This window comes from Salvia miltiorrhiza, chromosome 5, assembly GCF_028751815.1.
Source record: "Salvia miltiorrhiza cultivar Shanhuang (shh) chromosome 5, IMPLAD_Smil_shh, whole genome shotgun sequence".
Lineage (NCBI taxonomy): Eukaryota > Viridiplantae > Streptophyta > Magnoliopsida > Lamiales > Lamiaceae > Salvia > Salvia miltiorrhiza.
The window spans coordinates 13,633,207-13,659,836 of NC_080391.1; the positions used below are offsets into that span (position 1 = coordinate 13,633,207).

At 37.7% G+C, this 26,630-nt stretch overlaps 3 protein-coding genes across 5 annotated transcripts; 2 read left to right on the forward strand and 1 right to left on the reverse strand.

Moving 5' to 3' along the window:
• The first annotated feature begins 2,844 nt into the window (after positions 1-2,844).
• LOC130986180 (meiotic recombination protein SPO11-1) lies at positions 2,845-6,624 on the forward strand. 3 transcript variants are annotated; one of them, XM_057909496.1, is made up of 15 exons: positions 2,845-3,021; positions 3,104-3,203; positions 3,500-3,573; positions 3,711-3,812; positions 4,075-4,148; positions 4,623-4,639; positions 5,090-5,159; positions 5,236-5,272; positions 5,536-5,583; positions 5,664-5,722; positions 5,795-5,826; positions 5,896-6,001; positions 6,090-6,210; positions 6,290-6,353; positions 6,424-6,624. In XM_057909496.1, exons 1-15 carry the CDS (start codon positions 2,967-2,969, stop codon positions 6,548-6,550), a joined length of 1,086 nt encoding a protein of 361 aa, XP_057765479.1. In that variant the 5' UTR covers positions 2,845-2,966; the 3' UTR covers positions 6,551-6,624. The 3 variants fall into 3 exon arrangements, with proteins under 3 accessions (XP_057765479.1, XP_057765478.1, XP_057765480.1); XM_057909495.1 differs by having other exon boundaries at positions 6,437-6,624; XM_057909497.1 differs by lacking the exon at positions 5,536-5,583 and having other exon boundaries at positions 6,437-6,624.
• A 14,037-nt stretch (positions 6,625-20,661) lies between these two features.
• LOC131025538 (uncharacterized) lies at positions 20,662-21,389 on the forward strand. The gene is made up of 2 exons (XM_057955330.1): positions 20,662-21,214; positions 21,355-21,389. The coding sequence occupies exons 1-2, from the start codon at positions 20,662-20,664 to the stop codon at positions 21,387-21,389; spliced, it is 588 nt and encodes a 195-aa protein (XP_057811313.1).
• A 998-nt stretch (positions 21,390-22,387) lies between these two features.
• LOC131025539 (uncharacterized) lies at positions 22,388-23,038 on the reverse strand. The gene has a single exon (XM_057955331.1). It carries the CDS (start codon positions 23,036-23,038, stop codon positions 22,388-22,390), a length of 651 nt encoding a protein of 216 aa, XP_057811314.1.
• Between the last annotated feature and the right edge of the window lie 3,592 nt (positions 23,039-26,630).

The following is a 26,630-nucleotide window of genomic DNA, read 5'->3' on the forward strand; positions in this document are numbered from 1 at the left end:
ATATTCGTTTGTCCACAAAAGTATGCACAACCCATTTTTAGACAATCCCATCACTGACCTCTTATTTTTAGGGTAAATATCATATTAAACCACAGATTATACTTGCTTTATCAAAAATGTCCCAAACTATAAGAAATATATTTAAAAACTCCCAAATTATTAGGTTCATATAGAAAATGTCTTGTGTCCATTATTCAGTCTACGGATAAGTCGGTAATCCCTGACCCCTCACGGCTCAACCTGCCTTAGGTATCCTCTAATTTTAGCCCATCCCAGCATGTGCCTCATGGTGTTAGGGTTTCCGATGCCCTAACTCTTGACCCCAAGAGCACGGTGGCAGACATGGTTTCAATTAGCAATTTGACGCTTTGCTACAAATCTACCGACACCCCTCCTATCCAGCACCTTCAAGCTGCTGGTCCGAATGCTCCAGTGAAGCCCTCATATGCGGTTGTTTCCTGACCATTATTAAACAAGAAGCCCGATGTTCTTGTGCATCGTTTAACGACGCTAAAACCTGAAAAGCAAGAGGATGTGATCTCTCTTACCATCCCTCATGAGTTATTTCAGAGCTGGATTGCTGAATTCAGGCATGCCCTTATAGGCAGACTAATCATCCGTAAAGGAGAAGCTCCGCCTACAACACAAGATATCAAGAACGAGCTTCAGACGATGTGGCGGCCTACCGCTCCGTGGCAGCTGATCCCAATAGGAAAAAGCTTCTTCACTCTCAAATTTCAGAATCCAAAGGACAAATCAACGGCGAAAAAGAAGCAGATGTTGGAGCTTTCGAAGGGTTCTCTGTGCCTTCGTGAATGGGTTTGAAATTTCGATCCTTATAAGGAGCTTTCTTCTCTCTGTCAGGTTTTGGTCCGTATTTATTGTTTACCTGCTATTATATTGGACTACAGAGATTATCGCATGTATTGGTTGTGCTTTGGACGCACCGATAAAGGTTGACAACGTCTCGGCAGCTGGTGATGCTGGTCATTACGCTAACATTCTTGTAGAAGTAGACCTTGCTCTACCTTTGCCTGAATCTATTCTGATAGTTTGCCCATATAGCTCATTCTACGTGGAATACGGGTTCGAGCAGCTACCTTTCTATTGCTCGCGGTGCAAGATTACGGGACATACTGTAGATAAATGCAAGAAAAATAAACAGCATGCCTCGGGTGAGGTGACTGTAGAGAAGGGTAATGTGGTTGTGGCGAAGAATAATGTTACCACCAGCTAACAAAATGTTTCGAAAGCTGCTCATGCTAAGAAGAAAGGTTTTATATAGGTTAATAAGCAGCGAAACAGCTGGAAGCAAAAGCTTAGTAGTAACCGGGGTGGGGATCCCATCATTGTCCAGAATAATGGTTTTGGGGCGCTTGATAGAGTGGAGCCGGAATTGGGGACATGAGATACGTCGAGTCCTAACCTGCTAGCTGCAGTCACGATTCCGGTACATCAGCCAACACAAAAGGTGGCAGCGACTACGGACTCGGATAGTTCCGTGGATGAGGAGTTACAGGCCGATATGGTTTTTGACACTGATTCTCTTGCTGAGGTAGCGGAGAATCCATTCTTCGGGGATGTTCACACAGATGTTGCATATACAGTGGCTGTGGTGGCTAATAGCGATGGATCTGTTGATCGGACCACGATTTCGAGTGTGCGATCTATTGCACAAATTTCTGAGGCACAGAAGGGGTCCAGATTGTTGGTTCGGTCGCCGACCCACAGAAAAAAGGTGGTTCAGCTTTCTAATGCGGTTGTTGCCCTGGTCTTGCATGAAGGCCCAAGAAGCCAGGATTCGTCCACCCCTACTCCTGCTCCGGAGGATATTGCTAGTTGTATTAGAAGGTTAGAGGAACAGGTTAGTCAGGGGATGCAATTGCTCGTTGAGCAAGTGCCGCCTAAGCGGGGACAGGGTCGTCCAAAGGGCTCAGGAAAGGGCATGGGAAGTGAGCATGTGCATGCAGCTCTGGAAGGTAGCATAAAAGGTCGCTTCAAGAATGCGTGAGAAATGGGTTACAAGCCGAAGGACTTTGTGGTTGACCTTAGCAATAGTCCTAGTATGCGTGTAATGAATAATATAGTACATGGACGTTGGTCGGATGAAATTGACGACTATCCTGAGATTCATTATTGATTTGATGATTTTGTTTAGTCTTTTTTAGTTTTACGATCTTCTTTCGAGTTCCGCGCCCTTAGTCTATGTCTTTGTGCTTTCAAGGGTTGCTATCTTTTTTCTTTTTCTTGTATAATAAACTTCAATTTCATCATAAGACTACTTATCTCCTAGCTTTTAAATTTGAAGTTGAAAGTACCTATGGAAACCCTGTTGAAAGTTGGGAGGGTGTTTGGCTAAGCTTATTTAAAAGAGCTTATAAGATGTAATTTTTAAGAGCTTATAAGTTGTCAAAATGTTTGTATAATTGAGCTTATAAGCTAGAGAGAGAATTTTTTTGCTAGAGAGAAAAAATTGAAGAAAAATGAACTTGAATGATACATGATGAAAATAATAAATTACAGTTGAAAAATATTTGTAAAATGATTGTTGCATATGAGATTATAAAAAAATAAACTTGGGGTAGAGGAACTTATTTTTTGGGGAGCTGGAGCTTATAAGCTGTTTAGGAGCTTATTTTGCCAAACACTTTGAAGGAGCTTATAAGCTGTTTTGAGGAGCTTATAAGCTTAGCCGAACACCCTATAAGTCCATCATAGAGCAGTCTCTCAGTCGTTTTATTTAATTATTAATTTATTAAAAATACGTCATTCATTCATTGAAAGTTAATAAATTTAATTGAGAATTAATAAATGGGAATGGAAGTGAATGCACCGGGATGTATACAACTTTTTGCCCATTTACATATACGATCACGATAAATATGTCATTCTTAATTCTGCATAGCACCTTCTGATAGTAATAACTTTTGATATTTCCGGATGTAGTAGAAAACACTCATGAAGAAATGGCGGGAAAACAACTGAGCCACAATCGGTTCGACTTGCTTAACAAAATCAGGGGTACAATTTCACTTTCTGATCCGAATTTTCATACCAGGCCCTCATTATCAGTTAATTGGAAACCTAATAGCGAGATCTGCAGAGCTTACGCGATCAATCGTTGAAGATATATGTGGCGGTCGATCGCCGATTTTACGAATTGATCAGTTCAGTTCATATTGCGCCGATGGTTTTGGAGACTGGTGAGCTGTGTTCACAATTAACATTGCTTCTTCTAATATATTGAATCGGACGATTAGTTTTTTTTTTTTTTTTTTTTTTTTGGATTTTGCATTTTGCATTTTTTTGTTGATGACCGACAGTATCGAATTTGCTACAATTTTGTAAAAGCATACCGTTGTTGATGACCGACGGTATCGAATTTGCTACAATTTTGTAAAGGCATACTGTTGTTTTATGCATAAGTAATTTGAGAAGATAAACTGGTGGCGACTTTTTATTTGCTTCACTTTAATTTGTTTGGGTTGCATATGTGTAGCTGTTGCAGCTATAACTTGGCAAGTAGAAAGGAAATTCTCACGCTGCAGAGAGAAAGTCAAGTACGGAGGTTGGGTAAGTGACACATTGTCCAAGCAAAGTCTCAGATTTGAGTTTAATCGAACTTGAAGGAAATTAGTTATCCAAACTCGTCGTATTTGAAGTTCGAATTATCTCTACAATTTAAAGAAAGTTGTGTGTTCTTCTTTCAGATTTATTGCTACGGGTATTGGTAATAGTTCAGCAACTTCTTCAAGAAAAAAAGCATTGTTCAAAAAGAGATATATATTACATGCACCCTTCAGCTTTTAAAGGTAAATTAACCATCAATCTCTTTGCCTGCAATGCACCTCCATCTATTTTACTGCATTAGTTTTTATACTAGAAGGTATCATCTCAATAAGAGGAACGATTAGCTCACAAGAATTAAGCACGTAGTGCCAACTGCAAAGCTACCAGATAGCACAAACGGAGATGTAGGGGGGATGTGTTATAAAATCAGGATTATTTTGGTTATACCTTTTCATTTCTATTTGTGGATTCATCTAATCTAATTCTCCCTTTACTGTTAAACAGAACAGTCCGCTGTTGACAGGGCAATTAATGACATTTGCATTCTTCTGAAGTGCAGTCGTCACAACTTGAATGTGGTATATTCTCTGAACTATTTCAGTTTACAGGTTTCCCCATTTGAACTAGTACATGTATGCACGTCACATGATGTACATCTACAGACTTATCTGACTGCAGTAAAAAGTTTGCAACTCCATAAGTATGATATGTTTAGACATGAGTTACATGACTGCTTGTGACTGTTATTTTTGACATTTTATATATGTCACTGTTGGGCCTTGCCAATGCATATTATATATGTCACTGTTGGGCCGCGTATGAGATGGAACTGGCAGATGCAATTTTGTCTACCCAGTACATCTTCTGTGAAGGGTTATTTTTTGAGGGGGGATATCCTTTGCTTTCTACCCAGAAGTTTTGAACTTATTGAAATCTGTGTAGTAAATAATTATAATTTGAAAGTAGTTATCTGAATATTCAGATGCCCCAGTTAAACTGCCTTAAAGCTAGCTTCAGACTTATAATTATTTCCTCTATATCATCCATTGCAGGTATCTGTTGGAAACGGGTAGGTACCAAGTGCACATTGAAATTCACAGAGATTGAGGTTTATGTGTGTCTCTGAGATTACTATATCCTTTAGCTTTATGATTTCAGTTGCAAATTCTCTGTTTGCTAAGTAAGAATTGCTTAAGCCACGTCCTTAGCATTCAAATCTGAATATCTGTCTGCAAATTGAACCTATTTGTAGTTATTGGTGTCATGTTTAAGAGACTGATTATGTTTAATCAGGATCTGAGTGTGAGTGACCTCAATGTTTACATTAGATGGAAGAATACTGCTAATTTACTGGCATATTGCATTCCATGGAATGGAATTAGTATCACATTTTTTTCATGACTCTCTGTATGGATGTCCCAATGGCAAAGAAATTGCTAATTTCTTCAAATTGATTACGCCTGCATCTTTTTTTTTTTCTTTTTTTGAACTATTTAGATCTGTTTGGATTATTTTTCAGGTTGGTGATGGGTTGGGTGAGATTTTCTGAAGCTGGGAGAAAATTTGATTGCATTGGCAGTCCTAACAAGGTAAGATAAAGAAAGTGAAATTGAAAATGATACTATATACTTCAACAATGTAATATTAGCTAACTTCGTCGTGCAGACATACCACATTCCTGTCCAGGTGGAAGACGTGGAAGGTAGAAAGTTTTCATATGCAGTTCTTTAACGAATACAATAAAAAAGTTCTTCAAAATTGAACTTAAAGTGGTTCTGTCCTTGTGGTATGATGTTGAATTTTTAATACTAAGTGAAACTGAAGAGATTAACTTTTTTACTGGAGCATTAGGATATTCAGATACAATATGGAAATTCTACATTAGTTTGTTTAAGGTATCTTTTACTTTTTATTTTTAAATCAAATTGCTTATAGATGCATCATTTTCCTCAATTCTTTTACTAGATATAATCAGTTTGGCAGAATATATCTTAATTGTGGAGAAAGAATCAGGTGTGAGCTTCTTCTATACCACTTCGTCATATAAGCCCCTTGTATTGTGCATATTCTTGAATAGAAAAATGATTGTGCAGTTTTCCAGAGGTTGGCAAATGATCAATTCTGTAGGCAAAATCGCGCCATAGTTATCACTGTATGAGTAGTTATTTGTTTGTTTTAGTTTGATACTACTAAAACAACGTCTAATAAACATTTTCAATAACAGGGTAGAGGGTACCCTGATATTCCCACAAGAAGGTAAAAATACTTTGTTGTTTCATTTTGCAACTTTATGTTTCAGCACATTTATACATCGTCTTAATTCAGATTTTTGCACCTCCTCGTTGGAACTTTGCATCTGCCGGTGTATTGCTTGGTGGATTGTGATCCATATGGCATTGATATCTTAGTTACGTACAGGTTTGGTTCTATGGTAAGATTATTTATTGTTGATCCATTGTTGCAATTATGATCAGTGAGCGCTGTTTTATACAATCATTATTTATCTTGATGTATTGGAGCAAATGGCTTATGACGCCAAATATCTACGCATCCCTGAGATTCGTTGGCTTGGAGCTTTTCCATCAGACTCTGAGAATTATCAACTCCCGCAGCAATGCCTGCTAAATTTGACAGCAGAAGGTGAGATGCATGGGAAAGAATGTCTTTCCTTTTTGATGGAACGTGATCATACTAACTAGTGTGTGAAACGACTTGCCAGATAAGCAAAAGGCTGAGGCCATATTACATCGGTGTTACATGGAAAGAGAAGTCCCACGCTGGAGGTTAAACTCTGTGGCTTATGCTCACTTACCGTTATTTATACACAATGAAAATTGACAAAATCCTATTTAGGTCTGAACTCCAGTTGCTGCTGGATAGAGGAGTCAAATTCGAGATTGAAGCATTATCAGCACGGTCGCTCACATTCTTGTCACAAAAATATATACCATACAAGATCCAGAGGGGACTGCATCTATAGTTTACTTTCTAATGCATAAATAATATGTAGGCAAGCCCATTAATATTAATTTACTTTCTAATCCAACAAATTTCTCAAGGCCCATTAGTATTTGAAAAAATGTTTCAAATGTTGAATAATTCTTAAAGTTTAAACATAAAACTTGTAAAATATTTAGATCAAATAAATAAGTAAAAATAATTTCATATTTCTTACACTGATCAAATCTACTTCTCGTGAAAGTAATATATATATATAGGGGAGAGTTCAATGGAGACCACTCTCTTAGATAAATAATAAAGACCAAATCATGTGCGTTAATCTTGCTTAATCTGACGGTGATAATTCAACTGATTAAGATTATTAATTTTCGGTTATTTGATTTAGTAAAGGTTAGGTACTTAATTTTCTATTGTGCAAATCTGTTTAATGCACTAAATATATCTAATTAAATCTTTTATTTATGGAATATTCATTTGGAGATAAGTTTGTTACGTGAATAATGCATTCACAGAAGAGGCTGCAGGTATGTTCGTAAAAAAAATAAATGAGCATATTAATGTTCGCCGATATGTTCGTATAAAAACAAATGAACATACTAATATTTGTCGATTTGTTCGTATAAAAAAAATGAACATACTAATGTTCATCGATATATTCGTCGAAATAGATCAGGTCCCAGAATGGATAGAGAGGAATTTCTGGGATTTGTTCGACGGGATGAATTCGGTCAATTTGTTTTTTACACATTTGACATTTTTCGATTAAATAAATGCTAATCACCAATGTTTAATTACATGAAAATTTAAATCTGGATGCAATTTGGATCGTTGATTGAGATTTAGCCTTGATTTGGTCTTTATTCTCTATCTAGGGGAATGGTTGTCATAGAATGCAACCACACACACACACTAGTGTATAACTCATCGAGATTCGACAAGAATTATTTGATGTTATAGTTTATAAGGAAAAGAAACATAAACTATTTCACAATATATTTATGAATTATACGAGTTTTTCATTAGAAGAAGTGTTACATTACATGTCAAACTACAATGGAAAATTATACACTCTTCGTGAACAAAAAATGTCATATTGTGGACATCATGAGTTTTAATAAAATGTGAGCGGAGTTATTAGTGGATCAATGGTCTTACTTTAAATTTGAATGGAGTTGGATAGAGTCTCTAGACCTTACTTCTATAAAAGAAAGTTGGGCCAAAAAAAATTTGGACACAAAGAAGTATCAAGGAGGACTTTCATCGTTTCTTTTCTCCTTGGTTTATCTACAATAAATCTATTGAAAATGAATAAAATTCACAAAAATTAATAATATAATTATTTGAAATAATTATTGAATGATAATTATATTTCTCTAGAATATTATGGACTCGAAGATAATTTAAATCTATGAGAGTGAAGGTTGAATATGACAAAATATAAAATTGAAAATGACATTCAAAATTACTCACATTCAAATGTGGAAGAAGTTCACTAAAATTGTAAATGTTATGTGAACAATGCTGGTATATAGAAATCAAATGCCAAGTCCTGGAATGTTAGAAAAGGAAATCAACATAATGACAATATTTAATTTTATAAGTCTTACCTCAAAAAATCAAACAATAAAAATTGATACGAATTAGGTAGGCCCGCCTAATGGATGTCAATCACAACAAATCGTGTCAAGAAGATAACCAAACTTGTATTTTAATTACCTCATAATCTGTCAAAACTTCATCATATACCATGTTAGTAATTGTGTTGTAGGTTTGTCCATCATCGTCCTATATTAAAATTTTAAGACACTTTTTTGCTAGTGACTCGTAAGACTGCAACGTACAACAAGTCAAGGCGAACACAGGTTTCGGTAGGTATAGACCTACGTTTAAAAGAGACAAACCTTGATTCTTGTTACATTTAATGGGAATTGCCTCTTTTGAAATCAAATTGGAAATTTAGTGAAATCCAAAGGGTTCATGATCATTCTTGCTATAGGAAACTTTTTGTCTGAATTATTTCCTTAAATCAATTTGGTTTCAATCTCGCAGACCCCCAGTTTGGTTGACATACATTATTTAGCAAGATGTGCTTATTACTCAGGATATTCATGTCGCGGCACATGTCCAGGATGCCGTCGAGGAGGAGACAGCGTATGAAGTTGGAGGAAACCATCCTCATGAAGACTCCGATGGGGCTACATCTTCTGTTGCCCTCGTCGCTGAGCTAGCATTGCCCCATTACCGACTTCTGATTTTCACGCTATAGAGCAGCGCATGTATAGGCATATGGATGTCTGATTTCACACTTCCATGCTCATCCAGATATGCGATCTAACGCATTTGAGGCTCAGCAGCATGGCCACTTTGATGCTTAATTTGACAAGGTCCGCGCCAAGCAACAACACCGACATGAGGAGTACATGCGCCAACACAATGAATATATGTGCATGGTGCAAACGTGGCAGGGCCGATTTCCACCCTGATCCTTATGCGAGTCATGCCCATATCCGTGTCCCACACTTCCTTTTCAAACTTATCTACCTCATCGGTGAATAAGAATGGGGGATGTGTTAGTGTGGATGCAATTATCTGTTTAGTTATTCTTTTAATTATTTGTTTGTTTTTAGTGGTTTTTGCTTTCTAGTTTAGTGTCTGTTTTATCTTGTTTGAGCCTCGCTTTTGGTTTTTTTTTTTTTTTTTTTTTTTGTGATCTTCTTATAGGATTCATTGTGATGAACCTGGTTGTTGGCTCATGATGGTTTATGCTTAAAGTTCTACTTAAACTTGTGAATGAGCTTGCATGTGTGAAGTTTGCATGAGAAGTTAAGCATAATTGATGAATACGAATTTGGCATCTAAATAATTCTGAAAATAAATAAGCTGCGAGGATTTGAGCCTTGACTTCACTATTTTGCAGTCTTATTTTTTGTTCTTGAGTGATTTATTTGAACTCGCATGTATCTCACTAGAACCTATCTTAGAGGGCTGAGCTTATAAGTTCTTTAAAATAGCTTATAAGCTATTTATGAGCTTATAATTTGTAGTCCATAAATGAAGATAAAACATCTTGTTTATCTCTTCTTCCATGGAGGTGGCTACTTCGATGCTAGTCCATCTTATTGGAAGAGTTTTGAATGACTTAAGATACTTGGTTGCGAAGATTTTGAGCTGAAGAATTTACCGCAAAATATTGGCACATTGATTGAATTAAGACACTTGGAATTGAGAAATAATCATATTTAAGAGCTCCCAGACTCGTTGGCATGCTTGAAAAAACTTGAGGTTCTTGATATAGCTCAAAGCTTCATGGTGGAGGTGTCAGATATTATATGGAATTTCTATATAAGATCTTCCAAAGTCAGCGTACAAACATCTCCATAATCTCTAGGTGATTCTAAATGTAATCTCAAACTTAGTATTCAAACACACTATCATTCCATTTGTTCTTCATTGTAACAGTGTATTATCTTAGTTGGAAACCTAACCCTTCAAACACTCACCCCTTGTAAAAGTTATAGTACTCGTTGTGATAAGAAAGCCAACAAGTAAGATACAAGTTCAAAGTAAAAAAATTGAAGATTGTATTCGGGTGCAACCGAGGAAATTGCTTTAATGGTTATGGCCGTATAACCCGTGGATCAGTCTAAAGAACTTGACTGATCAACTGACTTGCAGCTTTAAAACAAGGAATCCAAAATTAGTGCATTCTCATGTTAACCAAGACCGTGAACCTATGAGGTGGTGAAACTCAAAAAGATGGGTATCTATTTAATCGGTAAATTATTAAGGAATCACTGACTATACCTAGTTTTGATCGGAGAAGACAAAGAGAGTAATCGGAATTCTAGAACATGAAAGTAGAGTTGCTGCTTGATAGTAAAAGATAGCGTAAGTTACAAAGGAGCACGTATGCTGCTATTTATAGATTACATATAGAGGGTAAAATAGTAAAATCAGCACTGGAGCATGCGTCTTGCGTGGTCAGGGGTATAACAGTAAAATCGCCTTCACACGGGAGATTTCCCCGCGTTTCTGGGGATCCCTCTGGTGAAGACCATGTCTCTGGCGAGAGCGGCTTCTCTGGTGTAAGTCGTTCCTCTGGCGAGTGTGATTCCTCTGGCGAAAACCATCTCGCTGCTCCCCGTGATTCCCCTGGTAGCGTCATTCCTCTGTTCCGCATATATTACTCTTCATCATGAGGATTTCCTCAAACCATGTAAAATTTGTTGTGTACTTTACATTTTGCATTTTGATATTCAACATTTTACTGCAAATTAACCATTAACATAATTCATTTAACATCAGCTCAAAGCGTATACTTTTCAGCAATCATCGTTTCAGCAGACTCAATCTATTGACCTTACTGAAAACTAATTAAGTTAAAAGTTACCTTAAATGATTCTGACTAAGCAGAGTAATGTAGTTCAACTGATAAACTTGCCAGCCACCAATAGAATTGCTAATTAAGCACTATGTTTAACATGCTTATTTGGATTGCTAGTCAGCTTACTCTTTAGTCAGATGTACTGAATCATCCCAACTAAATCATGATCAGCTGAACCTATTTTAGATACATTCACTGCTAAGCAACGAAAATTTGTAATTGGTGTATTCATACCCTCCCCTATACACCGATATACTTTCACTCGGGACAAACAATTATAGTATTTCAGTCTTTGTGAAATACGACCTTACTCGCTATTATCCTCAATTACACCCGTATACTTGCGGCCTGTCTAAAATAAGCGAACATCTATGAAATACTTTTCTTCATTTGGTAAATCTAAACCATGTTTTCTTTTTAAAGATAGATTAAAATTATAGACAAATTTGTTTTGTGTTTTTTTTAATAAAAAAAAAGTAAAAAACTAGATAAATTCCTATACTGTGAAGAACATACAAATGGATCGGAATGAGGAAGATAGGATGATTGAATATGATTCAAAGTAAAAAAAGAAAAGAACAAAAAGGGATACCCGCCAAAGATTCCACCTATCGATCATTTTCTTCTTTATATAAATATTCCATCCCTAATAATAAACCCATTGCATATTTTTCCCGCCGTCCCAATATCAAGAGAATATCAAATAAAGAAGCTTTTTTGATTATAACCTTCCCACTATCAAAACCATTTTTTATCTTTTGGTCTGTTAACTGAATGAAACATAGAAGAAAATGAACCTGAAACTTCACCTGCAGCATCCACATTTCAACTACTTCTAACTTATTTACAATTTTCAAATTTTGCCCACATATTGATTTTGTACACCAAAAAGGTTGAAACCGTTTTTTGAATTATATATGGATATATTAACAAGATTATTGCATGTTACGTTATTTTCTCTATTTTATTAATATGTGTTTGTGGGAGTTACATATTTGATGTCTTGCATATTTCAGAAAAAACTTGCATGCGGCGGCCACATGTTGTGGTAGCCACATAACATTCACGAATGCCCCATTACAATTTGTGTGTAATAGAGATTTTTTTAGGGGGATGTAATATAAATTTTTGTTATTTGTAAATGTAACTTTGGTTAAATATTTCATAGAAATAAATAAGACTTTTATTTGTAAATGGTGCTTTGCTTAAATATATTAATTTTTTTTATAAAATTATTGTTTTATTCAATAATCAAAGTGACATAATTTTTAATATCGATCGACCTCATGCATGTAATAGAGGTTAGATAAGTATAAAAGTTGAGAAGTATGAGAATTGTTGAAATATTATTAATATTAGTATAAGATAATTTAGAATGTAAATTGATAGTTTGAAAATTTTTAGGTACTTTATCATTTATCCACGTGAAGGAAGTCGACTGATCGGTGAGTCTACAAGAAGTTACTAGTTCCGTCAGCCAAAAACTAAGTTAAATTAGGACATATAAAAACTAATATTATAAATATTTTTGACATAGTATAGGTTATTTTATAATACAAGCGGAAAATCTGAGACCATTACTAAACACAAATTTTGTAGAGTTCGGATTGTAAATAAGTATTACATGGTATCAAAAGTTCAAAACGTTGCCGATGACGCCTAACTCAAGTGATAAAATTGAGGCACCCAAATACTTTCATTTGTAAGAGGTCTTGAGTTCAATCTCGTTTGTGTGTGGGTAGTGTTCCCATCTTTACGTGGGTAGTGTTCACATCTTTGTGTGGGTTGTGATCCGCCTGTGTGCGATTGTTTTCCCACCTTAGCGTGGTGTAGAGATTTCATCTGCGTACGAGTTGCTGATTTAATTATAATTCTAAAAAAAAAGTTAATTTTTTTTATTAAAAAAAAAAAGAAGTTCAAAACGTTAACCACAAGTACTTACCCTACTTTATTAGTAGGCCAATGTGATAGTTGTTAATATCTTAGTACTTTTTACAACTTTGTTATGGTAAACATCTATGATCTATCTGTTTATTTTTTCTTAGAAAAACAATTATATGCATGTAATTACATAATAAATTAGCTATTGATAGCACAAGTTTTACAACTTAGTGATATTTCTTTTATTGTGAAAATAATTTAGGGGGCATTAAATCAATATCATTTTGATGTTGAAGCGGATATATTTAAATAAAATATTTAGATTAATTCGGGCCTTCATGTCAAAGTTTCTAAGTCAAAAAATTTGTGCTCGAACCATATCAACAAGCTCCCCAACATTATGCAACTCGACTCAAAGGTCAGAACATAACCCTAATAAATATTTGAGCTTCAGATATCTAAATTGATTTTTTTCATAAACTCTAATCGTGACAGTTCATATATTTGCTCACACTGTTCACTTGAGAGCCGCGCGCCTGAATTCAGTAAAAGTTTCGTATAATCGTATTGTCGAGACCCAAAAAAAGTACTCGTACCGTCGTACGTATAAAATTAAATTGTCGCCATCAAATGAGTTATTATAGACACACAATACAGTGGCGTAAAATTAAAATTCTTGTGACAATCAATTATATATATAAAAATATTTTAGGCCATCTTAAACTTATTGTATGGTGTGTGTATATATATATATTAAATAGGGTAATTGGTAAGAAAATACACAACCTTTGAACAAATTCTCATTCTTCCCCTAAGCTTTCAATCTTCGCGAAATAATACATCAACTCTCTTGATCAGCAAACTTCCCCAACCAATTTTCTCATTATTAGAAATCAACCCTTCTAAAAGCAAACATGCACAGAATGACCCCAAATAAAATAGATATCTTTTGTTATTACAAAATACAAAGCAAATGGCCCAACATGCTTCCGTAACACTTCAAGATAAATCCAAGCATAATTCAACATTATACCTTTCGCCGAATGGTCACCTTCAGGAGTCAGTCCTTGTTGCGTTTTACAGACCTTCCGCCCTCCAGGCTTCGTCCAACCACGCACTCGCAAGAGATGGTTGCAACCTTCCTCCTTCACTGTGTTTCGACGTTGAATACTTTGTTGAAAAATGAAAAGAAAAACTCTACTAAACCGGAAAGTTGGGTAAAACGGAGTGTTAAAAGAAAAATACTTAATTTATTTCATAAAATATTCCCCAAGGGAGGAGACTAAATTGTTTAGCTACTCATAGTAGCTAATCCTTGTATACATAAATTAAAAGAACTAAGACTAAAACGAAAAAAACTTTTAAAAACTAGAAATTAAAAATTACAAAGATAATTTTTCTAGAGAGAGAGTGCTGTGAAAATGTGTTGTGATTTTCGGATGCTTTCCCTCTTCCAGAGCTTGTGTTTATATAGAGGTGTGAAGCCCTCTATGATTGCTCGGTAGTTGGCCTTTGGATTCTTCGTGGCCAGCTAGCTTGGATAGTGACAACCACCTTCTTTTGTCGGCCTTGATTGCCGACATTTGTTAGTGTCATCACATGGTGCTGGACCCTTGCTTTATCGTTTTGTGATAATGCTGGTAGGGGCCGGCTGCTTTTTTCTTCCACTCACGTTTGTCCTGGAGCTTTGGTGAGTGGTCCTCCTGTCATTCCACCTCTTTTCTTGGTAGGTGCGATCCTTGCTGTGAATCACATAATTCACTCTGCTTTGTCGGCCACCTTACTTTTTTGGTGCCCGAGGTACTCTTCCTTTTGGAGTCTGTTGCTCATCATGTTCATCAGACCGGAACCTCCTTCTGTCAGGCTTCGGGAAGAATCCTTTTCCGAATTCTGGCTCCTTCTGCGTTGAACATTGATCGCAGACTTTCTCAATCCAATGGCCCAGATGAGCCATATTGCAAAATTTGCGACGAGTTTCCTTGCTCCCCGCTATCTTGTTATTCCACAACGTTTGCCTTTTATTTTCGAAGGATTTTTCGGCAAACGGTGTCGTAGTTCCTGTCATGGTGTTAACCAGGAATGTTCCCAAATCTGAACTTTGGTAGAACTTGAATCTGGACTTCATTTTATCCATCTCTGTGAGACAGACCCATAGACCCCATGCTCGTCTGGTGGAGATTTGGTCCTCCTTAAATGTTGAGACGATTGCGGCCTGGAAATCGGGAACTTTGATCCGGTTCAGGGCTCCCGTGTCAGGTCTCCGAAGCTTGATGAAGTGGAAAGCTTCATGGATTCCTTTTCCAACTGGCTCTGGGGCTGCACTAAAGAAGTACAATTCCAGAACATCTCCCCGTTTGAGGGACTCGTTATTTTCCCATGCATCAAACACCGTTTTTTGGATCCATTTGGGTAGACCCTTGATCTCGGTGAAGGCTGGAGAGGTGGTATAAACTGAGGCCAAAGCCCCGAACTCATACCATTCCTTGACGTCGTGTGGGTTGGCTCCTGGAGTCGTCCATACCCGAGGATATTTTCCTCCAACATCAACCCGGCAATTTCCCGGATTAATGCCCTTTCTTGTGAGAAGTTTCTCCCACCTGTCTTGATATATCTGCCAAGAAGGAGAAATTTCAATAAAATCAGTGTCAACCTTAACTTGGCCTGTCATTGGCCTAAGATTGACCTCTTCCTCTTTTACCCCAGAGGTGGAGGGTTGACATGTTGACTCAGGGTGTGACCCCTTAACAACATCTTCTCCTTGAGGATCCGGCTGTGAAGCCATCACCTTAGGACTTGGGCTAGGGGTACTTGAATCCCCTGCTACAGGTAATCCGCCCTGTACGGAAAGCATTGCTTTAATCCGATTTTCCCGGATAGCGCGCAAGAGCGGCTTGTTGATTGCTTCTTGAAGATTGAACATCTTCATGAAGCAGGCATCGATTTGGTTAGATACTTGGGCTTCGTCAGCCATCTGTATCTTCCCTGCTTGTTTGGTGTGTAGGACACACTTTTGCCATTCCTGTTGTAGCAGCTCTAAACTTTCAAAGAGCTGCGCCTGTTTTGCTTCGATGGCCTCCACCTCAGGGAGCTCCATCCCTTGTTAGGAAATCTGCAAGAACATTTTGATCAGATTTCAAGACGACAATATCATAATCATAATATTGGCATTCTGCTTGCCATCTAAGCAATCTAGCCTTTTCAGGTTTAGATTCTATCTTTTTTGTTAAGAAAGCTTTAACGTTAGTGTTATCAACTTTCAAAACGAATTTCTTAGCAAGTAAGAAGAGCGGCCATTTTTTGAACGCCTTTCTAACTGCATAAAATTCTTTCTCGTTTATGTGCCATCGCACAGCCTCGTTGTCGGAGAAGAGTCCGCTGCAGTATCTACAAGGTTCTTCTCCAAATGGGGTGATTTTTGTGAGCACGGCTGCCCACCAGGAATCACTTGCGTCAGTGTAGAGGATCAAGTCATCCTCGTCTTGTGGTATCGAAAGCTTTGGGAGATTTCTGCAAATTTCTTTTAACTTCTTCATACCCTCCCGATGCTCCTCTTTCCATATGAATGGAACATCTTTCTTCAGTAATGGGCTGAAGACTTTCCGGTACTCTGCAAGATTTTTGATAAACATTCCTGCAAAGTTAACAACTCCGAGAAAGCTTTGGAGCTGCTTCTTTTCTTTGAGATCTTCTGGAAATCCCTGGACCTTTTCAACAATATGATCTTGTAGAATTATCCCAGATTCATCGATCTCGATCCCCAGAAACTCCATCTTCTGAGTGGCTATGACTGCCTTCTTTTCAGACAGCACTAGTCCTTCCTGTTGGCAAACATCCGCAAAGATCTCCAGATGCTTGACATGTTCATAGATGTTCTTTGATGCAATAAGAATGTCATCAATATAAACAAACATAAACGAAGAATAATCTTTGAAAAGATTATCCATTTTCCTTTGGAATATCTGAGGTGCGTTGGCTAACCCCATTGGCATGACATTCCAGACATAATGTCCTTGTGGAGTTGAGAAGGCTGTAAACTTCTCCGAATCTCCTTTGATCCTTCATTTGGGGTCTCCGGAGTCTGCCATCATCACCACGCTTGCTGCGAAATTTGATTGACATTGATCGATGAAAAGCTCCATTGAGCCTTTGCACAATGATCTTGTGATCACAATTAGTTGTGAACACCAGCCTTCTGGTCTCATTGTCCTGTGTATACCGCTTGAAGGTTTGCAGAAAATTATTTCCAAATAATATATCTGCTCCGGTATCATGGAAATATATTGGTGGAGTCTTGACCTTATACCAAGGTGTCTGTCCTGCTCCTCCGATCAATATTTCCGTCTGTTTTACTCCCTTTGATAGGAGTAAAATCTTTTTGGAGAAATCCCTTCCCGCAATTCGAGGCAGTTCTTCTTCAACTTCTGCTGGAAAGACTCCTCATTTTGCTGTACAGATTCCTGCTCCTGAATCCACATAAGCAGCAAAATATTCTGCTTTGAATTTCTCGTACAACATCCCTACAGAGAGATGTATATCGAGAATGGACTTGTCATTGGATCACCAATCTTTGTCGTCCGATTGTGATCTCCATTCCTCCTGATTTTCATGACCATGGCGGATATTTGTCAAGGAAATCTCGTCCTAAGATCAGGACGTCAGCTTCTTGCCTAGCTTGGCCTTCGACTTGGATTTCAAAGCCTCCAACCTCCAGAGTTCCGATGTATCGGTTGCCTCCTGGATTTGCCAAATAATACAACAAACTACAAGGAAACTTGTTCTCCCTGCTAGTTGTATCAAATCTTGTGGAAACCTGTCTCCACCTCTCGGGACATTTGAGCTTGACCCTTATGTCCGGACCTGGCATTTCCTGAATCGCCTTTATCTCATATGACTGAGAGAAACTTCTTGTTATAGACCCTGAAGTTAGCCTATTTCCTTGGAATGATAGCCCTGGTGCTCCCAGTTTAAGGCTCTGGGTATGGCTAAGCACCTGCTTGTCTCCTACGTCGATGTCGATTCCTCTGATCTGGGGTATCTCCACTCGGTTTGGATTGACCGCCTTGGCTACCTCCTTGAATATTTATGGAATTTCAATAAATTCTTTTCCCAGAAATAACTCCGTGTGATGGGAATTTGATAAGGCATACGAGACTTGATAAGTCAGTGAGTATGGCCTATTTTCTCCCGTCATAAGTTCCTTCTTCTTGTAGTCCTGATAGAGAGTCAGGGCTCGGCTGAAGGATGAATCCTGCAGATTATAAGCGATTTGTGGGTAGAACTCGGTTATAATCTTCTTGGCATAGAGATTACCCGAAAAGGCTCCAAGAACTGATTCTCTGGCATCTCTGATTCTTTTGTCGCAAAGTGCAACATCAATTGGTTGATCTGTCCCTGGGAAGAGGGAAGATTTGATTACCAACTGAATTGCTCCAATATGAATCCATTTCATCGTACTCGCGACATCTGGCTTCATTCTCTTAAGATCCCGCCGTATGTCTTCGGCTGGAACCAGCTGGATTTCCACCTGGTTGCTTGTAATCTCAATTGGAAGCGCCATCTCTTTACTGGTAACGCCAAAATATACATGATGCTTCCTTTTGAATGGGATCAAGCTGTGTAAGACTTGATTCAATCTTCCATTAGAAAACCCTTGGTAAGTTTGTACTTCATCGGTTTCCTTCTTGAGTTTTTTCACGAGCTTCTTGACCACCTCCTCTTGTGGAATTAGAAAATGGCTGGTAAATCCACTCTGATCCTCCTTCTGGGTGTGGTGGACCTCTTGGTCTTCTTTAGTCTGACTCGTTTCCGGTTGATCCATCGGTCATCTCCGAATCTTCAGAACTAAAGACCTCTTCTTGTTCGTATATACTCTCATCAGAGGATATACCTTCAAACTGATACACGGGTATCAATTTCCAGTAATAGATAGCATCTTCGATATCCCGTGTGGATTCAAATTTCTTTATCCCTCTTTTCTCGTTGTCGGGGCAATTAGTAGAGATATGCCCCTTTGCACCGCACGTCTAGCAGTTGCAATCTTTGAAACTTTCATTGGATTTGGCCTGAGTACGCCTGAAAGTTTTTCTCGCTGGGATTCTCTTTTGATTTGAGAATCGGTCTCTTGATGGTCCGCTCCGTTGGCCTGATTTGTAGGAGCGTGCCTTCTGTCTGGTCCACATAGTTCTTGGCTTCCAAGAACTTCTTCTAGACTTTCTTTCATAGGGTTGGTACCTATGTTTCTTTCGGCTCCTCCTTTGATACAGCAGCTCAGCACCAATCTCTGTTGGAAGATCAATGTTGTCGCACATCAATGGAGATTTCTTATTGAGTCTCCTCAATCTCTTGAGATTCCTCTGGTCCGCCGCCTTCTGGCACCATTCGGACAGCTTCTTGTGAACATATGACATCCTTCTTAATGCACTATCAAGTGGATATTCTCCTGGTGAAACGTACTCGTTGATGAGCATCTCCCTCCATGGACTTGGAAACTTTGTGAAAAAGAGGTCCTTGGCAGTCCGATCATCAACTACCCCCATATGGACATATAGGGTGTATAGGCGCAAAAATTCATCGAGAGCTTTCGGCTCTAACACCACCAATCTTAGATTGTAAAGTGCCTGATGATATTTCTTTTGCTTTTCCTCAGCGGATCCTTCGAAAAAACCCATTCCAAGAAAATGGATTTTAATTTGCTTGGTAGCCAACTCAAGAATTTTTGCAGCTGATGTGTGGCTGAACAAATCATTCTTTCCTTCGGTGTCGGCTTTATCCCAGTATTGTTTTGCCATGCCCGCAAAACTTGCCTCGAAGATTTTGACAAATTCTTCTTTGTCATATTCTATCGTGGCAATCACTATCTTCATTGCTGAAGCCCATTCATCGATGAGTCCTTCCCAATCTTTGAAACTGGCTTCATCGAGGTTGAGAATCAATCCGTATGGATGGATTGGTTCTAGTGTGGCCTTTCCTACAGGAGTATCCCGCATCTGTGGCCGGCGTCGTCTGGTTCGTTGGTAATGGCTTGCATCATCTGAAGCCCCACCTCTTTTCGACGAATCTCCTTCTTGGTGCTCAGTTTTGGGCACCCCTTCTTCTTGGTTCATCTTTAGATCAACCATGTTGAGGTTAGCGAAAGATTCTGCTAACTCCTGTAGATCTTCTAATCCGATTCGATCAAGGCTATTCATTTGCCTTTCATGATTCAAATTATGTCCTCCGGTGTAAGCTCCTTGGGTGCTGCATCGAGTGGTAGTGGATACGTCGGGTCTTTGGACCATTTTTTCCGAATTTTTCCGGAATATGGTTTTCGCCGTTTTTTGAATCTCCCGCAAGTTGGCATTGTCGGAAGAGCTTGGCTCGATCTTGTGGTAGCTTGGAAAAGCTACTCCTGCCTTGTCCTTTGGTTCCATCAAGTATGAAATTGATGGAGATAGGCTCTTGCTTGTCTGTTTGCCGCTTTGGCCACGGCATTCTCCAATAAGGCACCGAGATGCTCCTGAAAGTTCGTAATGATCTCACGAACCGTCTCTTCGTCTTCGGTAATGTTGAGCATAAGTGCTCTCCAACACCATCGTAATTCACCTAATTGGTGACGAGCTTCTCTTTCCAAATTTTGGAAAGTTATCCTGTATACAAGACATCTCGGACATTCGTCCGGATCCATTCAATTCGATGGAGTCTCCTCCCACATAGGTTAATCCCATAGGTAACATTATAAAATAAATTAAATATAATATAATTCCTCAATTAAAACCCGCTCTGATACCATTTTAGGCGAGCGTGGGTTAAACAAAATATATCCATGGTTTTTGGGGTAAATCTATAAAAAGTCATTTTAAAGGGGGTTAATTTTAAATATTCAAAACATGGAAAGGGGAAATTTGAGACAAATCTCAAAGTTGGTGTATCATGCAGGAGAAACTGATGGATGGACATGGAAGGAGAATAAAGATGGCATATATACAACAAAATCTGCTTACTCTTGCTTGCAGGCAGAAAGGAAAGACGGCACGGAAGCAAATGACAGTTCGAAGACAGCGGCGATGGTGTGGGATGCCCCAGCTTTACAAAAAGCTAAAGTGACAGCTTGGCGAGCGCTTCGGAAGAGACTCCCCACGTGTGATAACTTGAGAAGGAGAAATATTGTGATTGATGATGTGGAAATGAACTGCAACGCATGTTTTTCACCAGTTGAAACTGTCGACCATACCCTCTTACACTGTCCCAAGGCCTCCGCTGTTTGGGATGGTATCATGAGATGGATCGGTTTACAGTCGGTTCGCCCACAAGGTTTGGAAGCACATTTTCTTTCGTTTTCACAGCTTGGCAATGGGAAGAAGTGCACTAAGTTTTTGAAGTCTCTTTGGGTGTGCACTATTTGGATTCTCTGGAGACAAAGAAACGCAAGCAGATTCGAAGGTAAGGGAGGGGATCCATCTAGTTTAATCTTGGAGATCATTGCTAGAATGTGGAGTTGGAATAAGTGTTTTAACTTTTGTGAGTGGGATACCAATTGCTCTTCTTGGTTCCTTACCAGTCCTTTGGTCACTCTTGTGTAGCCTCTGACTTTGGTATCTCTGGTACCAGTTTTTAATATATTTTGTTCTTTTCCTGATCAAAAAAAAGTATATGAAATTTAGTCTTGTATTGTAACTGTCTCTGGCAAAAAAAAGATTGTAACTGTATGATAAAAAAAAAGTTTATTGTATATTCTCCATTTAATAGTACTGAATAAAAATTTATAAGTAAATGATAAAGGTAAGGAATTTTATAATTTCTGATTTCTATTAAATAATAACTATAAATTTATGAAACAATATATCCGCGTGGCCATTTTGAAGAATGAAGCGCAAATTTTGGCCACTAATTTGAAAAACACAAAATCTGACCATTTTTTAAGTTTTATGATTGTTTTGCCCTTAATTAGGGCGGACCGATTTTGGGTTTGCGCGCGGGTTAGATACACTTGGTACTAATAGTGTCAAGTGTACCTAATTCGATCCACCCTAATTAAGGACAGAGTAGTCTTAAAACGTAAAAAATGACCAAAATTTGTGTTTTTCATATGGGTGGCCAAATATTGTGTTTTACTATTCAAAATGGTTATCTCAAAATGAGATTCTAAATTTATATTAGTATTATTTTTTCTACAAACCTAGACATCTCATTTAGTGGCGGACCTAGACTTTTTACTTATTGGAGTTTAATTAATCATAATTTTATAAGTCTATAAGAAGGATTTTGAACTAAAAGTATAGATTAATTAATAATGATGTATAACATAAACATATCACCGTTTAAATTACATCATAATATTATTGAAAAAAAATAGTTACATGATTATTTCATCTCTTATCTTCTTTTACATTAAACAAAAATAAGTTGGTTAATGATGAAGAAAAAACATACCATCCTCCCTGATCCCATAAAGAAGAAAAGCACCTCACAAAACAAAGTGGCATCTAGCAAGCGAGGAAATGGGTCTATACATGTAATTTGGCTACTAATTAATTAATCTACAAAGTAAAGGAAGATTATATATTACTATATTAATAGGTGCATGTATATTGATTATTCACATATTTAATTAGGTTATTTAAGCATAAGCACCTTGTGCCTAGCTTCATTAATTATAATCTCCTCTTTCATCTTCCTTATGAAATCTTCAAATTTCTGGTTCAGCTCTTCCGTACTCATCATATCCTCTTTCTTCTCCACTTGTTCATCATTATCATCTTCTCCTTCTTCTTCGTTGTCTTGTTCGTACAGCTCTTCCACATCGTCGTGGAAAAGCCAGCAATAACTTGCAGAATTTCCATCCTTGTCCACATCCGCGGAATCACGGCGATCTTCTCCTCGTTCCTCAGCGATGAAAATGGAGACCTCTTTGGAGCTCTTCTCTCCGGCATCGGCGTGCTCCTCCAATTGAAATCTATCGAGAGCTGTCTGCAGCAAGGCGTCGGCGATCCGCTTATCGTTGAGATCGCGGGCGGCGGGAGGCTGAATGAAGCCGGAGGTCTTGGCGAGGAAGACTAGGAGGCCGTTGCAGATGAGGAAGAGGCAGTTTTTGCTGAGTGCGTGGGTGAGGAGGTGGAAGGAGAAGTAGTGGTGGAATTTGGGGGAGGGGTGGAGTAGAGACGAGGAGAAGGAGACTAGGAAGGAAAACAGTGAAACGGATATTAGTAGCTGAGAGATCATCTTCTTTGAGGGTTGAGATCCGGTCGAATCATATTTTTGGTCCATTTCTTTGGGTGTGTTTGGGGAAGGGGTGTGGAAGCTGGTGTCTCTACAGAGATAAATGGTGCCTTTATATAGGTGAAGCGTTGAGAAATACGCCTACTTACCACATTGGAGATGAAGAGATTCCAACTTTTTGGGAGTAGTAATTACTGAATCTAATTGGAATATTGTAAGCTCATCTTTAATACTCATCTATTGGTTTTTCATTATATTTCTTATTAGACTTATATAAATATAATCATATGTCAACACAATTTTAAAACTAACCAATTTACTATTGTAGAAATAGAAACTAGTGAGTACTATATTAAAACTAGTATACAACATACAGGGGCGGGGCTAACCTATGGAAAGCCCGGTGCGAAATTTAAAATCGGGCCCTTTTATAGCTAAAAATGTATCAAAAATATAAAGCAAAAAAATATATATCACTGAGTGATAGTTTTTATTATTATTATTATTTTATTACACAATAAGCATGTAAAAACTAAAACATTTACTTAGAAGTGTTGCTCTCCTTGTAAATTTTGAAACAAAATCACTAATAACACTTTGATCATCAATTTCACACGCCACTTAATGAAGGAAAAGAGCCCCAAAGCAATAAAAATATAAAATTATAACTAAACAAAATCACTAATAACACTTTCATCATCAATTTCACACACCACTTAATGAAGGAAAAGGGCTCCAAAGCAATAAAAATGTAAAATTGTAACTCTCAAGAATCGAACCTACATCAACAAGATTCCACATATATAACTTGAAGAGAGCATCTTTCCACTGAACTAGTTAATAAAGTTATTTATTTTTCAATTATTTAAGTATATATAAATATATAGACCTATATATAATCGGGGGCCCTCAATTTTTCGGGGCCCTGTGCGGTCGCCCACCCCGCACACCCTCAAAACCGCCACTGACAACATATGCACAAGCATCATTATTCATCATTGTACTCCACACAATATATACTCTATCTCTCTCATAAGAGTGTGCATTTTTCATTTTGGACACTACCTCACTATAACACTACAATAAAGTGAGTCTCTTTATTCACTCACAACACAATAATTTAATATTTATTAAAATATGTGTCGCAAAAGGGATGCACACTCTTGAGGGCCAGAGACAGTATTAATCAAATTTAATAATATTAAGATTTAAATTTTAATATTTTAAAACTATTATATTTTCAAGGTGAAAAATATAAAATATATATTTTATCTAATAAATACATACATATATATATATATATATATATATGTGTGTGTGTGTGTGGTTATATTAGGGGTGAGCAGCGGGTCGGACCCGGACCAACCCGCCGGGTTTGTTGGACCGAATTTTTCAAAAAATTGGACCGACCCAGACCCGGACAGAACCCAAGTAACGGGTCCGGTTCGATCTGGATCAGACTCGCCAATAATATAATTATTTCCCCCCCCCCCTGTTTTGTCCTTAATTTTCAGATCTAAAACATGTAAAAGATAGGGATTGAGCAAGAAGTAGAGTCCAATATGTCATCGTTTGAAGCTCTTCTCGACCAAGAAAACACATAGCAGTTTGAAGATTCCTGCCCAATTCAAGACGAGGAACAAGTAGAGGAAGAAGATAGCGCAGCTTGCCATCTTTCTCCATCAACACAATCAGATGAAGAAGCTCTTCAAAGCAATGAAGCGTCGCTCCTCCTTCAAGAACCCGCCGTCGATATTGATAAAGAAGCACAAGAGTCGAGTATTATACTAAAAGAGGTAGTTTTGCTAAACAATGAGGAAGAAAACCAGGCGGCGGCGGAGACGACCGCTGATGAACATGAAGAAGAAGAAGAGCAAGCAGCAGCAGTGGCAAAACCAAATGAAAATCAAGAATTGATGGTAATGGCGAGTAACAATGGAGATGAAGAAAAGAAAGAGAAACAGAAGCCGTTTGAGTGGGTGGAGCAGCGGGTTTGAGCAACGACGACTAGGATTAGAGACGCAAGTCACATACTTGATTCAAGTTTTGCAATGTTTATTTTGAATTTCCAGACTTGAGTTGACTTAGTTAGGTAGGGTTTTGATTTTAAATTTTATTAATATTATTATAAATATTAAATATATAAATTAAATAATTAATTGATAAATAAATGGGTCGGTTAGGGTTCGGTGGGTTCGAGCGGGTTTCGACCCGATGAAATTTCGGTCCTAGAAAATTGACCTGGCCCGGACCATATATGTGTCTTAGGTTGGTTCGGTTCGGACCGAACCCGCCGGTCCGGGCGGGTTCGGCTGGTTTTGGTTGGGTCTGCTCACCCCTAGGTTATATATATAGACTATTCACATATATTTTTAAAAAGTATGTGTTTCATATGTATAAATAATCATACACACACACACACATGTATAATATATCTTTATTTGATTATTAACATAATCTTTAGGACATTTTTGGACACTACGTGGCGGCTACATGACATTAAATTAAATGACGTCATTTTTTCAAATTAGAGAGCACTACGTCGTTTTATAGCTAAAAAACATGAAACAACGTCGCTTCATTTTTTTAGGATTAAAATCCCTTTAACCTAACCCTAGCTGTACAATTTCGAATCTTCATTCCTAATCAGAAGGCGAGAAGAAGAGGACGAGAAAAACGCAATAATCTCGTGAGACAAAAACGAGTTGTAGTAATGCCACGAAAAATACTCGCGAATCTCGACTTGTCGGATTAATGGAGGACAAGTACGACTCACATCTTTTTTTTTGTATTATTCTTCTTTCTTTGTCATCTTGCTTTTCTTATTGACCTTCTTAAGCGGCTATATGATTTAGAAATTAGGGTTCTTAGTTCCCCCAATTTCATAACTGCAAACCCCACTTTTTCAATTCGGTGTTTACTCTAATTTGATTTGGTTGTAAGAATTCTTATACTTAATTGCTTATGCCTTTGCATTTTCTTGATTTGATTTGGCTGCAAATCCCTTGTTTTATTACATTTTCTACGTTTGTATGCTGTCATTTGCATGTAATTTGAATTCATTATTTACTAGTAATTTGATGATTTATTGTTTTTTCTACATTTGTAGTGATGACATTGCACTTTACATTCACCATGGAGAAAAATTTGTTAGATTAAGATCCACTAAACTGTACTAAGGTGGTGTAGTAAGCAAATTAGATTTTGATAAGGGTAGATTTGGATATTTGGACTTAAAGGAGGAGATTCAGAAACTTGGTTATATTTCTTGGAACTGCATAACATATAAAGTACCTAAAACTCTAGTATTTAATGGACATGAATGAGGATAATAAACAAGTCATGCAAATGATCAAACACATTTTTAAGACATGTAAATCAATTAGCATATATATGTGGATGATAGGAGAAAATGGACTTTGAAAGCTGTGAAGGTTGTAACTCAAATTGTCACTAACACAGGTCACTACTAATTGTAGTGTTGATAAGGAAAAAAAAAGGTCGATAAAGGAAAGGAAAAAGGTTGAGAAGGGAAATGAATCAGTTGAAGAAACAATGTACTGCACGAATTGAGCGCATTAATCGAGACTTAACATTGAGCATTGGATTCGAGACTTACCGAGGCGTGGTTGGACCGGTA

Excerpts from the sequence above, each read along its gene's own strand:
- LOC130986180 (XM_057909495.1), top strand. The coding sequence starts at position 2,967 with ATGGCGGGAAAACAACTGAGCCACAATCGGTTCGACTTGCTTAACAAA. Across the intron at positions 5,160-5,235 it reads GCATTGGCAGTCCTAACAAG|ACATACCACATTCCTGTCCA; the intron begins GTAAGATAAAGA and ends TTCGTCGTGCAG. Across the intron at positions 5,827-5,895 it reads CCTGATATTCCCACAAGAAG|ATTTTTGCACCTCCTCGTTG; the intron begins GTAAAAATACTT and ends GTCTTAATTCAG.
- LOC131025538 (XM_057955330.1), top strand. The coding sequence starts at position 20,662 with ATGGAAAGGGGAAATTTGAGACAAATCTCAAAGTTGGTGTATCATGCA. Across the intron at positions 21,215-21,354 it reads AAACGCAAGCAGATTCGAAG|CCTCTGACTTTGGTATCTCT; the intron begins GTAAGGGAGGGG and ends ACTCTTGTGTAG.
- LOC131025539 (XM_057955331.1), bottom strand. The coding sequence starts at position 23,038 with ATGGACCAAAAATATGATTCGACCGGATCTCAACCCTCAAAGAAGATG.